The sequence below is a fragment of the Salmo trutta genome, chromosome 23, assembly GCF_901001165.1.
Source record: "Salmo trutta chromosome 23, fSalTru1.1, whole genome shotgun sequence".
NCBI classification, from domain to species: domain Eukaryota; kingdom Metazoa; phylum Chordata; class Actinopteri; order Salmoniformes; family Salmonidae; genus Salmo; species Salmo trutta.
Window position 1 is genome coordinate 35,090,467 of NC_042979.1, and position 13,874 is coordinate 35,104,340.

A 13,874-nucleotide genomic window follows, 5' to 3' on the forward strand; every position below is an offset into this window, starting at 1 on the left:
TGGAAAGTCCAGACCAGGCCTCCACCGTGCGCACCCCCCCAGAATATGCCGATTTGGCTCTCGCCTTCTGTAAAAAGAAGGCGACTCAATTACCACCCCATCGACGGGGGGATTGTGCGATAAATCTCATGGTAGACGCTGCACTTCCCAGGAGTCACGTGTATCCTCTGTCGCAAGCGAATACGGTGGCTATGGAGACATGTCTCCGAATCCCTGCGTCAGGGGTACATTCGGTCCTCCACTTCACCCGTCTCCTCGAGTTTCTTTTTTGTGAAGAAGAAGGATGGAGGTCTGCACCCGTGCATTGATTATAGAGGTCTCAATCAAATCACGGTGAGGTACAGTTACCCGCTACCTCTTATCGCCACGGCGATTGAGTCAATGCACGGGGCACGCTTCTTCACTAAACTGGATCTCAGGAGTGTGTACAACCTGGTGCGTATCCGGGAGGGAGACGAGTGGAAGACGGCATTTAGTACCACCTCAGGGCATTATGAGTACCTCATCATGCCGTACGGGTTGATGAATGCTCCATCAGTCTTCCAATCCTTTGTAGACAAGATTTTCAGGGACCTGCACGAGCAGGGGGTAGTGGTGTATATCGATGACATTTTGATATACTCCGCTACACGCGCCGAGCATGTGTTCCTGGTGCGCAGAGTGCTTGGTCGCCGGTTGGAGCATGACCTGTACGCCAAGGCTGAGAAATGCCTGTTCTTCCAACAGTTTGTCTCCTTCCTAGGGCATTGCATTTCCACGTCAGGGGTGGAGATGGAGAGTGACCGCATTGCAGCCGTGCGTAATTGGCTGACCCCTACCACGGTGAAGGAGGTGCAGCGATTCTTAGGGTTTGCCAACTACTACCGGAGGTTTATCCGGGGTTTTGGTCAGGTACTGTAGCTGCTCCCATTACCTCACTGCTGAAGGGGGGCCCGGTGCGCTTGCAGTGGTAGGCTGAGGCGAATGGGGCTTTTAGGCACCTGAGGGCTCTGTTTACCTCGGCTCCTGTGTTGGCCCATCCGGATCCCTCTTTGGCGTTCATAGTGGAGGTGGACGCGTCCGAGGCTGGGATAGGAGCTGTCCTCTCTCAGCGCTCGGGTATGCCACCAAAGCTCCGCCCCTGTGCCTTCTTCTCTAAGAAGCTCAGCCCGGCGGAGTGAAACTATGATGTGCGGGACCGGGAGCTGTTGGCTGTCATCAAGGTTTTGAAAGCGTGGAGACATTGGCTTGAGGGGGCTAAACACCCCTTTCTCATCTGGACTGACCACTGTAATCTGGAGTACATCCGGGCAGCGAGGAGAATGAATCCTCGCCAGGCAAGGTGGGCCATGTTTTTCACCCGTTTTGTGTTTACCCTCTCTTACAGACCAGGCTCCCAGAACGTTAAGGCAGACGCACTGTCCCGGCTGTATGACACAGAGGAGCGGTCCATGGATCCCACTCCCATACTCCCAGCCTCTTGTTTGGTGGCGCCGGTAGTGTGGGAGCTGGACGCGGACATTGAGCGGGCATCACGTGCAGAGCCCGTTCCCCCTCAGTGTCCAGCTGGGCGTCTGTACGTTCCGTCTGCTGTCCACGACTGGCTGATCTATTGGGCCCACACGTCACCCTCCTCTGGTCATCCTGGGATCGGTCGGACAGTGCGCTGTCTTAGTGGGAGGTACTGGTGGCCCACTTTAGCTAAGGATGTGAGGGTTTATGTTTCCTCCTGCTCAGTGTGCGCCCAGTGCAAGACTCCTAGACACCTGCCCAGAGGTGAGTTACAACCCTTACCCGTTCCACAACGGCCGTGGTCGCACCTGTCGGTGGATTTCCTAACCGATCTTCCACCTTCACAGGGTAACACCACGATTCTGATCGTTGTGGATCGTTTTTCTAAGTCCTGTCGTCTCCTCCCTTTGCCCGGTCTGCCAAGGCCCTACAAACTGCTGAGGCCCTGTTTACACACGTCTTCCGGCACTACAGGGTGCCTGAGGATATAGTGTCTGATCGGGGTCCCCAGTTCACGTCAAGGGTCTGGAAGGCGTTCATGGAACGTCTGGGGGTCTCGGTCAGCCTTACCTCAGGTTTTCACCCCGAGAGTAACGGGCAGGTGGGGAGAGTTAACCAGGATGTGGGTAGGTTTCTGAGGTCTTATTGCCAGGATCGGCCGGGGGAGTGGGCGGCGTTCGTGCCCTGGGCAGAGATGGCCCAGAACTCGCTCCGCCACTCCTCCACTAACCTTTCTCCCTTTCAGTGTATATTGGGGTATCAGCCAGTTCTGGCTCCTTGGCATCAGAGGCTCCTGCGGTCATCAGAGGCTCCTGCGAGGCTCCTGCGGTGGATGACTGGTTCCGGTGCGCAGAGGAAACATGGGACGCCGCCCACGTCCACCTTCAGTGCGCCGTACTACGCCAGAAAGTTGGCACAGACCGTCACCGCAGTGAGGCCCCGGTGTTCACACCGGGACAGGGTCTGGCTCTCGACCCGAAACCTGCCCCTCCGCCTGCCCTGCCGCTGGGTCCACGGTTTGTGGGGCCGTTTAAAGTCCTGAGGAGAGTGAACAAGGTATGTTATAGGTTACAGCTTCCCCCCGATTACCGCATTAACCCCTCGTTCCATGTGTCTCTCCTCAGGCCGGTGGTGGCTGGCCCGCTCCAGGAGGCTGAGGTGCGGGAGGTTCCTCCGCCCCCTCTGGACATTGAGGGGGCCCCGGCGTACTCCGTTCGATCCATCATGGATTTCGAGACGTCGGGCGAGGGGCCTTCAGTACCCCATGGACTGGGAGGGGTACGGTCCGGAGGAGAGATGCTGCGTTCCGGTGGAGGACGTGTTAGATCCTTCCCTGCTGCGAGAGTTCCACCGTCTCCATCCGGATCGCCCTCCGGGTTGTCCCCGAGGCCGGTGTCTGTCACGGTACTGTCGGTCACGACTTCTGCCAAAGTCGATGCCTCTCCTTGTTCGGGCGGTGCTCGGCGGTCGACGTCACCGGTCTTCTAGCCATCATTGATCCATTTTTCATTTTCCATTGGTTTTGTCTTGTCTTCCTACACACCTGGTTCCAATCCCATTCATTACATGTTGTGTATTTAACCCTCTGTTTCCCCTCATGTCCTTGTCAGTGATTGTTTGTTGTTATGCTCGTGATATTCGATTGGTGCGCGACGGGTTCTTGTTCCCACGTTTATTTTATTATGTACTTTGCTTTTGGATGTTTTGTTTTACTTTATTAAACTACTCCATTTATACCAAGTTTGATTCTCCTGCGCCTACACACATGGCATGACAACGTTCATCTCTAGGAGACAGAACGCGTCTCCTTCCTGAGCGGTATGCTGGCTACGTGGCCCCATGGTGTTTATACTTGCGTACTATTGTTTGTACAGATGAACGTGGCACCTTCAGGCGTTTGGAAATTGCTCCCAAGGATGAACCAGACTTGTGGAGTTCTACAATTTATTTTCTGAGGTCTTGGCTGATTTATTTTTATTTTCCGATGATGTCAAGCAAAGAGGCACTTGGTTTGAAAGTAGGCCTTGAAATACATCCACAGGTACTGTTCTGCTGGCTTCTCTGTGGTGGTGGCCACCTCTCTAATGGGTTGTTCTCTGTCACACGCCCTCCCCCTCACCCTCTCCTCCAGTAGTCTGATCCTCTCCACCATCCCCCTCACCCTCTCCTCCAGTAGTCTGATCCTCTCCCTCCATCCCCCTCACCCTCATCCAGCAGTCTGATCCTCTTCTCTCCCTCCATCCCCCTCACCCTCCTCCAGCAGTCTGATCCTCTCCACCATCCCCCTCACCCTCTCCTCCAGCAGTCTGATCCTCTCCCTCCATCCCCCTCACCCTCTCCTCCAGCAGTCTGATCCTCTCCACCATCCCCCTCACCCTCATCCAGCAGTCTGATCCTCTCCACCATCCCCCTCACCCTCTCCTCCAGCAGTCTGATCCTCTCCACCATCCCCCTCACCCTCTCCTCCAGCAGTCTGATCCTCTCCACCATCCCCCTCACCCTCTCCTCCAGCAGTCTGATCCTCTCCACCATCCCCCTCACCCTCATCCAGCAGTCTGATCCTCTCCACCATCCCCCTCACCCTCATCCAGCAGTCTGATCCTCTCCACCATCCCCCTCACCCTCTCCTCCAGCAGTCTGATCCTCTCCACCATCCCCCTCACCCTCATCCAGCAGTCTGATCCTCTCCACCATCCCCCTCACCCTCATCCAGCAGTCTGATCCTCTCCACCATCCCCCTCACCCTCTCCTCCAGCAGTCTGATCCTCTCCACCATCCCCCTCACCCTCTCCTCCAGCAGTCTGATCCTCTCCACCATCCCCCTCACCCTCATCCAGCAGTCTGATCCTCTCCACCATCCCCCTCACCCTCATCCAGCAGTCTGATCCTCTCCACCATCCCCCTCACCCTCTCCTCCAGCAGTCTGATCCTCTCCACCATCCCCCTCACCCTCCTCCAGCAGTCTGATCCTCTCCACCATCCCCCTCACCCTCTCCTCCAGCAGTCTGATCCTCTCCTCTAGTGCTCTGTTCTTCTCCTGCTCTTTCTCCTGTTGAAGTTGTCTCACCACAGTCCAGAGTGCAGATATGTCTCTCTCCGCCTCCAGCTCTCTGGGTCTGGTTAAGGGGGTGTTGTGCTGGACTGTTGTCTGGGTCTGTGCTGACTGGAGTGTAATCATCTCCAGCTCCACCTGCCATACCTCCAGCTTGGTAAATGTATCCTTCGTTTCAGTGAGGGAGTAGTACTCTGAGCTGTGAGGTTGACTTTCTGCTTGGGGTTGCTAGTCTGTGGGGTTATATAATGAAGAGGTCTGGTCTGACCCACTCGGGGTGGGAATATCTTTCTCAAGGGAGAGGTTCTCCTCCTGAGCTATTTCTTTGATTAGGTGAAAGTCCAGCTGAAACTGTTTGCGGTTTCCCTGTACCAATACTGTTCCAGACTTATAGAGATTTATATTAGCCGACTCAGAGTCCTCGTTGTCTAGTATCCTGAGTTGCCAGGGGATGGTCTGCGTGGAAGATAAGGTTGCTTATGTTCCCATTTTTATAACAGTCAGCAAAAAGGGAACAATAATAATAATGTTTGGTAGTTGTAAGCCTTCCAGGTAATTCCGTAATTCCATCCAAAATCAGGTTGTAGGTTTTGAGTTTTGATTTGGAGTGAAGGTTATGTTGTGGAGGGTGGAATCCTGAATATGTCCCTGTCAAAAAATCTAAGTTTATCTAACTCTAAATCTATCCTTTTTAAGAACATGCTGGAAAATGCAGGAGCTCATCTGCTCATGACCTCTTTCTCTCTGTAGCTCTCTCTCTCTCTCTCTCTCTCTCTCTCTCTCTTTCTCTGTAGCTCTCGCTCTCTCTCTCTGTAGCTCTCTATCTCTCTGTAGCTCTCTCTCTCTCTGTAGCTCTCTCTCTCTCTTTCTCTGTAGCTCTCTCTCTCTGTCTCTCTCTCTTTCTCTGTAGCTCTCTCTCTGTCTCTCTCTTTCTCTGTAGCTCTCTCTCTGTGCAGCTCTCTCTCTGTCTCTCTCACCCCCCTACATCTCTCTCTCCCTCTCCCCTCCATCTCTCTTTCTCCCCTGCATCTCTCTCTCACCTCCTCTCTCTCTCTGCTCCCTTCTCCCTCTCTCCCTCCCCTCCATATCTCTCTCTCCTCCCTTCTCCCTCTCTCTCTCTCCCTCACCTCCATATCTCTCTCTCCCTCCCCTCCATCTCGCTCTCTCCCTCCTCTCTCTCTCCCTCCCCTCCATCGCTGTCTCTCTCCTTCCTCCATATCTCTCTCTCCCTCCCCTCATCTCTCTCTCTCCCTCCCCTCCATCTCTCTCTCTCCTCTCTATCTCTCTCTCCCTCCTCTCTATCTCTCTATATATCTATCTCTTTCTCCCTCCCCTCCATCTCTCTCTCCCTCCTCTCTATCTCTCTCTCCCTCCTCTCTATCTCTCTCTCCCTCCTCTCTATCTCTCTCTCCCTCCCTCCCCTCCATCTCTATCTCCTTCCTCTCTATCTCTCTCTCTCTCTCCCTCCCCTCCATCTCTCTCTCCCTCTATATCTCCCATGACATGATAGATGGATTGGTGCCTTTCTCTGTTCATAGAGGATGATGTCTGGATGATGTGGCCAGACATATGGATTCTGCTAGTATGTTTAGATGAGCTGGAACAGACTGGTTCATGTGTGTTACACTGGGAATAATGGAGGCTAGTTGTCTTGTCCCAAATGGTGCCATATTCCCTATATAGTGCACTACTTTTTCCCAGGGTCTATAGGGTCCGTAGTGTACGTACTACATAGGGAATAGGGTGCCATTTGGAAGGCAGGGAGTGTGTGTTTGAGACCAAGGCTATATGTCATGATGAGACGATCGATAATTATGCTGCATCTGGAAAGGAAGGAACACACACACAAGAAACACAGCCTGTTAGTGTATGTGTGTACACAGGCTAGCCATTCTTATTGTATGGTGTCCACGTGATCGCACATGCTCTTAGTTAGTTAAAGACATGTTACGGAACTTCTACCGTGATCACACATGCTCTTAGTTAAAGACATGTTACAGAACTTCTACCGTGATCACACATGCTCTTAGTTAAAGACATGTTACAGAACTTCTACCGTGATCACACATGCTCTTAGTTAAAGACATGTTACGGAACTTCTACCGTGATCACACATGCTCTTAGTTAAAGACATGTTACGGAACTTCTACCGTGATCACACATGCTCTTAGTTAAAGACATGTTACAGAACTTCTACCGTGATCACACATGCTCTTAGTTAAAGACATGTTACGGAACTTCTACCGTGATCACACATGCTCTTAGTTAAAGACATGTTACGGAACTTCTACCGTGATCACACATGCTCTTAGTTAAAACCTCTTACATCTAGATGTTCCGCTAGCGGAACGCCTCGCCAATATCCAATGATAGGGCGTGGCGCGAATTACAAACTCCTCAAAATTATTTCAAACATATGACTATTTTACACCATTTTAAAGACAAGACTCTCCTTTATCTAACCACATTGTCCTATTTCAAAAAGGCTTTACAATGAAAGCAAAACATTAGATTATGTCAGGAGAGTACCCAGCCAGAAATAATCACACATCCATTTTTCAAGCTAGCATATAATGTCACAAAAACCAAAACCACAGCTAAATGCAGCACTAATCTTTGATGATCTTCATCAGATGACACTCCTAGGACATTATGTTATACAATACATGCATGTTTTGTTCAATCAAGTTCATATTTATATAAAAAAACAGCTTTTTACATTAGCATGTGACGTTCAGAACTAGCATACCCACCGAACACTTCCGGTGAATTTACTAAATTACTCACGATAAACGTTCACAAAAAACATAACAATTATTTTAAGAATTATAGATACAGAACTCCTTTATGCAATCGCGGTGTCCAATTTTAAAATAGCTTTTCGGTGAAAGCACATTTTGCAATATTCTGAGTAGATAGCCCGGCCATCATGGCCAGCTATTTTGACACCGACCAAGTTTGGCACTCACCAAACTCAGATTTACTATAAGAAAAATTGGATTATCTTTGCTGTTCTTCGTCAGAATGCACTCCCAGGACTTCTACTTCAACACCCAATGTTGTTTTGGTTCCAAATAATCCATAGTTATATCCAAATAGCTGCGTTCTGTTCTTGCGTTCAAGACACTATCCGAAGGATGACGCGCCGGCACATATCGTGACAAAAAATTTCAAAATATTCCATTACCGTACTTTGAAGCATGTCAAACGCTGTTTAAAATCAATTTTTATGCGATTTTTCTCGTAAAATAGTGATAATATTCCGACCGGGAGACGTATCCGTTCAAAGACTGAAAGAAGTAAAATGGAGTCGTCACATGCACGCACGCACCCGTGTCATTGTTCTCAGATCGACCACTTTCCAAATCCCCTACTGTTTTTCGCCCAGGGACTGCAGAGTCATCATTCCCCGTTCTGGCGCCTTTTGAGAGCCTTTGGGAGCCTTAGAAAATGTCACGTTACAGCAGAGATCCTCTATTTTCCATAAAGTGGCTATAGAAGGCCAAGAAATGGTCAGAGAGGGCACTTCCTGTATGGAATCTTCTCAGGTTTTGGCCTGCCATATGAGTTCTGTTATACTCACAGACACCATTTAAACAGTTTTAGAAACTTTAGGGTGTTTTCTATCCAAATAAAATAATTATATGCATATTCTAGTTTCTGGGCAGGAGTAATAACCAGATTAAATCGGGTACGTTTTTATCCGGCCGTGAAAATACTGCCCCCTATCCTAAACAGGTTAAAGACATGTTACGGAACTTCTACCGTGATCACACATGCTCTTAGTGTCACGTCCTGACCAGTATAAAGGTTATTTGTTATTGTAGTTTGGTCAGGACGTGCCAGAGGGTATTTGTTTTATGTGGTTCGGGGTGGTGTTTTATGTAGTAGGGCGTTTGATTTATTATTTCCGGGGTTTTTGGTCTATGTTCTATGTTTTGGTATTTCTATGTTCTTTCGGGTTTGTTGTATTTCTATGTTTAGGTTAATGGGGGGTTGGACTCTCAATTGGAGGCAGGTGCTTTCTCGTTGCCTCTGATTGAGAGTCCTATATATGGGTAATTGTTTGGGTTAGTGTTCGTGGGAGATTGTTTCTTGTTTTGCGTGTGTGAGCCTTACAAGACTGTTTAGTTGATCGTTCGTACTTCTTTTGTTATTTTTGGTGTTTTCTTGGTTCAAATAAATATCAAGATGAGCATCCACATTCCTGCTGCGTTTTGGTCCTCCATTCCAGACGACAACCGTGACACTTAGTTAGTTAAAGACATGTTACAGAACGTCTACCGTGATCACACATGCTCTTAGTTAGTTAAAGACATGTTACAGAACTTCTACCGTGATCACACATGCTCTTAGTTAGTTACAGACATGTTACAGAACTTCTACCGTGATCACACATGCTCTTAGTTAAAGACATGTTACAGAACTTCTACCGTGATCACACATGCTCTTAGTTAAAGACATGTTACAGAACTTCTACCGTGATCACACATGCTCTTAGTTAAAGACATGTTACAGAACTTCTACTAAGTATTTTTTAAACCTCCCTCTTTGGGCTGGATGTGTCAATGTGTAATTCATACATGCATAATATAACCTCAATTAGCCACAAAATCCCAAGTTTGAAAACAACTGTTTTCTGGATGCTGGGTGGTGCCATTTTCCCTACATTTACCCACACATGGGCCATAGGGATGTGCACAGTTATTAAAATATTCGAACTGACATTAGGATTTGAATAGTTTTTGTCATGAAAAAAATATATTATAGATTTTTTTAAATAAAGTAAAAATATCCATGTGACGTTGTTACATACAAGGATATACCACGTCATTTGAAATTATTAATTTAATAACACAACAAACTTTTCAATGTAGTTTATATGACGTGCACAGTTGCTTATTGTTAATGTTGGCCAATCAAAGCGTCAAAGAGGTTCAATGTGTAGCGAGTGGAGTGAGATTTCATTTAATGCAATACAAAATGCATTAAAATTACAGAATTAACAGTTTGCGAAATGAGAAGGAGTAGGCTACAACGAGCAACCAACAGGTAGGCTGCTGTTTTCTCTGAATGGGGTTGGGGAGAAAGTGCAGCATGTAGACACAATTAGCCTAGCTAGCTACAATCAGCCTAGCTAGTTACAATTATCCTAGCTAACTACAATTAGCCTAACTAGCTATAATAAGCCTAGCTAGGATATCCAACAAAACTTCATGGCACTATTCGAATCGTAAAATTATTTCAGACCACATCCCTAGTGGGCCAGCCCCCTAGCAATTTCAGTTTCAGCCAATGAGCTTCAGCTTCTCACCATTTTTGACAGGTAGCTAGTTAAATAAAGGTTAAATAAAGGTTAAATAAATAAAAGGCTAGTAAGACACACACAGTAGAGTAAGAGAGAGCAGTGGGGTGGTGCACATAACTGCACATTGCCGGGGACCACTTTTGGCTCGTGGGGATTACTTTGAGAACTACTGGCTAAAAAGTATGCAAAAGTACCGTAGAATCTCTTTAATGTTCATTGATAAAATCTTTAACTATAATAGTATGAGTGGGTTATAAGTGGTCTTCCCGGTGAAAGGAAAGGGTCTGAAATAGTCCTCTCTCTCTCTCTCTTCTGTCCATAGGGAGCCGTCCTGACTGCTATGCTGGTGACGAGGAATTTCTCTGGTAAATGTGTGTGTCATACATAAACACTTACACGCATGGACACACACGCATGCATGCACGCCACAGACAAACACGTGTGCACACAAACACACACGCACACACACACACAGAGACACACGCACTTGCTCTCTTTCTCTCTCCACAAGCACCAAAAAAAAAGAAATGTCATGAAACTGAATTATCACAAAGTGATCTGGTGAAGAGTTTAGTCTCCCATTATGAAGGACTTTACTAAGTTTGATTACAATGGTAAGCTGCATGGATCATAACATGTTCCCGTTCCTCTGGACTAACACTGTGTCTGCCGACCAAGGTAAGAGGGGAGAGAGACTTCTCACTGGGCACAGATGTCACCATGTCATTGGATTTAGGTTAAAAGTTGGGTGAAGAAAAGATGAAATTCCCTGTCGTGATTACTTTTTACACTTTGATTCAACGTCATCACGTAGATTTTTTTTTTGTTTAAATGTTTTTGCCCTTGACTCACTTTGATGAAACTTAACTGGGACTTGGGTAATATGACTTCAATCTGGCCTACTCTTCACACTGACACACTGACACTCTCCTCTCTTCTCTTCCCTCACTCCTTCCCCTTTTCTGTCCCTTGCTTTCACTTGCTCTCTGTCTTTCTCTCTGTCTTTCTCTCTCTCTCTCTTTCTCTCTCTGTCTTTCTCTCTGTCTTTCTCTTTCTCTCTCTCTCTCTTTCTCTCTGTCTTTCTCTCTGTCTCTGTCTTTCTCTCTCTCTCTCTCTCTGTGTCAGTCGGTAGACAGTCTACATCTCCTGCGTCAATCACTACTGTCCCTGCAACTGCTGCTGGGATAGTGGAGCAAGGTATTGTCTTCCATCCCTCGCTTCTATACCTCCTCCTATTACACAATTATACCGTCTCTCCTCTCTTCTTCCTCCCCTCTCCTCCTTCCATCCCTCGCTTCTATACCTCCTCCTATTACACAATTATACCGTCTCTCCTCTCTTCTTCCTCCCCTCTCCTCCTTCCATCCCTCGCTTCTATACCTCCTCCTATTACACAATTATACCGTCTCTCCTCTCTTCTTCCTCCCCTCTCCTCCTTCCATCCCTCGCTTCTATACCTCCTCCTATTACACAATTATACCGTCTCTCCTCTCTTCTTCCTCCCCTCTCCTCCTTCCATCCCTCGCTTCTATACCTCCTCCTATTACACAATTATACCGTCTCTCCTCTCTTCTTCCTCCCCTCTCCTCCTTCCATCCCTCGCTTCTATACCTCCTCCTATTACACAATTATACCGTCTCTCCTCTCTTCTTCCTCCCCTCTCCTCCTTCCATCCCTCGCTTCTATACCTCTATACCTCCTCCTATTACACAATTATACCGTCTCTCCTCTCTTCTTCCTCCCCTCTCCTCCTTCCATCCCTCGCTTCTATACCTCCTCCTATTACACAATTATACCGTCTCTCCTCTCTTCTTCCTCCCCTCTCCTCCTTCCATCCCTCGCTTCTATACCTCCTCCTATTACACAATTATAACCGTCTCTCCTCTCTTCTTCCTCCCCTCTCCTCCTTCCATCCCTCGCTTCTATACCTCCTCCTATTACACAATTATACCGTCTCTCCTCTCTTCTTCCTCCCCTCTCCTCCTTCCATCCCTCGCTTCTATAACCTCCTCCTATTACACAATTATACCGTCTCTCCTCTCTTCTTCCTCCCCTCTCCTCCTTCCATCCCTCGCTTCTATACCTCCTCCTATTACACAATTATAACCGTCTCTCCTCTCTTCTTCCTCCCCTCTCCTCCTTCCATCCCTCGCTTCTATACCTCCTCCTATTACACAATTATACCGTCTCTCCTCTCTTCTTCCTCCCCTCTCCTCCTTCCATCCCTCGCTTCTATACCTCCTCCTATTACACAATTATACCGTCTCTCCTCTCTTCTTCCTCCCCTCTCCTCCTTCCATCCCTCGCTTCTATACCTCCTCCTATTACACAATTATACCGTCTCTCCTCTCTTCTTCCTCCCCTCTCCTCCTTCCATCCCTCGCTTCTATACCTCCTCCTATTACACAATTATAACCGTCTCTCCTCTCTTTCTTCCTCCCCTCTCCTCCTTCCATCCCTCGCTTCTATACCTCCTCCTATTACACAATTATACCGTCTCTCCTCTCTTCTTCCTCCCCTCTCCTCCTTCCATCCCTCGCTTCTATACCTCCTCCTATTACACAATTATACCGTCTCTCCTCTCTTCTTCCTCCCCTCTCCTCCTTCCATCCCTCGCTTCTATACCTCCTCCTATTACACAATTATACCGTCTCTCCTCTCTTCTTCCTCCCCTCTCCTCCTTCCATCCCTCGCTTCTATACCTCCTCCTATTACACAATTATACCGTCTCTCCTCTCTTCTTCCTCCCCTCTCCTCCTTCCATCCCTCGCTTCTATACCTCCTCCTATTACACAATTATACCGTCTCTCCTCTCTTCTTCCTCCCCTCTCCTCCTTCCATCCCTCGCTTCTATACCTCCTCCTATTACACAATTATACCGTCTCTCCTCTCTTCTTCCTCCCCTCTCCTCCTTCCATCCCTCGCTTCTATACCTCCTCCTATTACACAATTATACCGTCTCTCCTCTCTCTTCTTCTCCCCTCTCCTCCTTCCATCCTCCCTTCTATACCTCCTCCTATTACAACAATTATACCGTCTCTCCTCTCTATATCTTCCTCCCCTCTCCTCCTTCCATCCCTCGCTTCTATACCAACCTCCTCCTATTACACAATTATAAACGTCTAACCGTCTCTTCTCCTCCCTTCCTCCTTCCATCTCTCTCTACTCCTCCTATTACAAATATCCGTCTCTCGCTTCTATCATCCCTCTCCCTACTTACATCCCAAGTCTATAACCAACCTTACCAAATTATACCGTCTCTCCTCTCTTCTTCCTCCCCTCTCCTCCTTCCATCCCTCGCTTCTATACCTCCTCCTATTACACAATTATACCGTCTCTCCTCTCTTCTTCTTATCTCCCCTCCCTCGCACTTCCTTCCTCATCCTTCCCTTTTGCACTCCTTTTGTCCTTCCTCTCCTGCACCACCTCTCCCTCCCTCCCTCCCTCCCTCCCTCCCTCCCTCACCTTTCCCTCTCTCCTCTCATTATCCTCCTCTCCCCCCTCTAATGAATGAAGCAGCATACATGGCATGTCTATCTACCCTCTCTTCCTCCCTCCCTCTCTCTAACATGCTTTAGTCTTTTGTATCTTTGGGCTGGAGTCCTTTTTTGTTTAACATTTTCTGCCTGTGTTTTGTCCCTCATGAGCAGTGTGTGAGGTGTGAGCTGTGTTTGATGTGTGTGAGATACAAGCTGTGGAGAGATAAAGAGATAGAGTACTTTCTGTGTTCAGACTCTTCCAGGCCAAAGCTGAGGATTCTCCTCCCACTCAAAAGTTCTGTGTTACTATGGTGATTAATCAGTGTCAGCACCAGAGCTTCCTGTGTTCTCACCTCTCGCTCTCGCTCTCTCTCTGTTACTCTCACTCTCTCTGTCTCTGTCTCTTTCTCTCTCTCTCTCCTCTCTCTCTCTCTCTCTCTCTCTCTCTCTCTTCTGTCTCTCTCCTTGTACTCACTCTCACTCTGTCTCTCTCTCGCTCTCCCTCTCTCTCTCCCTCTCCTCCTCTGTTACTCCTCACTCTGTC

General features: G+C 48.1%; 1 protein-coding gene across 1 annotated transcript in view; it reads left to right on the forward strand.

The window, feature by feature from the left end:
* camk2b2 (calcium/calmodulin-dependent protein kinase (CaM kinase) II beta 2) overlaps nt 1–13,874 on the forward strand; it is a 68,952-nt gene that overhangs the window by 33,802 nt on the left and 21,276 nt on the right. Inside the window, exons 12-13 of the mRNA XM_029709988.1 lie at nt 10,174–10,216; nt 10,977–11,053. Of these exons, the coding sequence (XP_029565848.1) occupies nt 10,174–10,216; nt 10,977–11,053 (120 nt within the window). The remainder of the gene's footprint in view (nt 1–10,173; nt 10,217–10,976; nt 11,054–13,874) is intronic.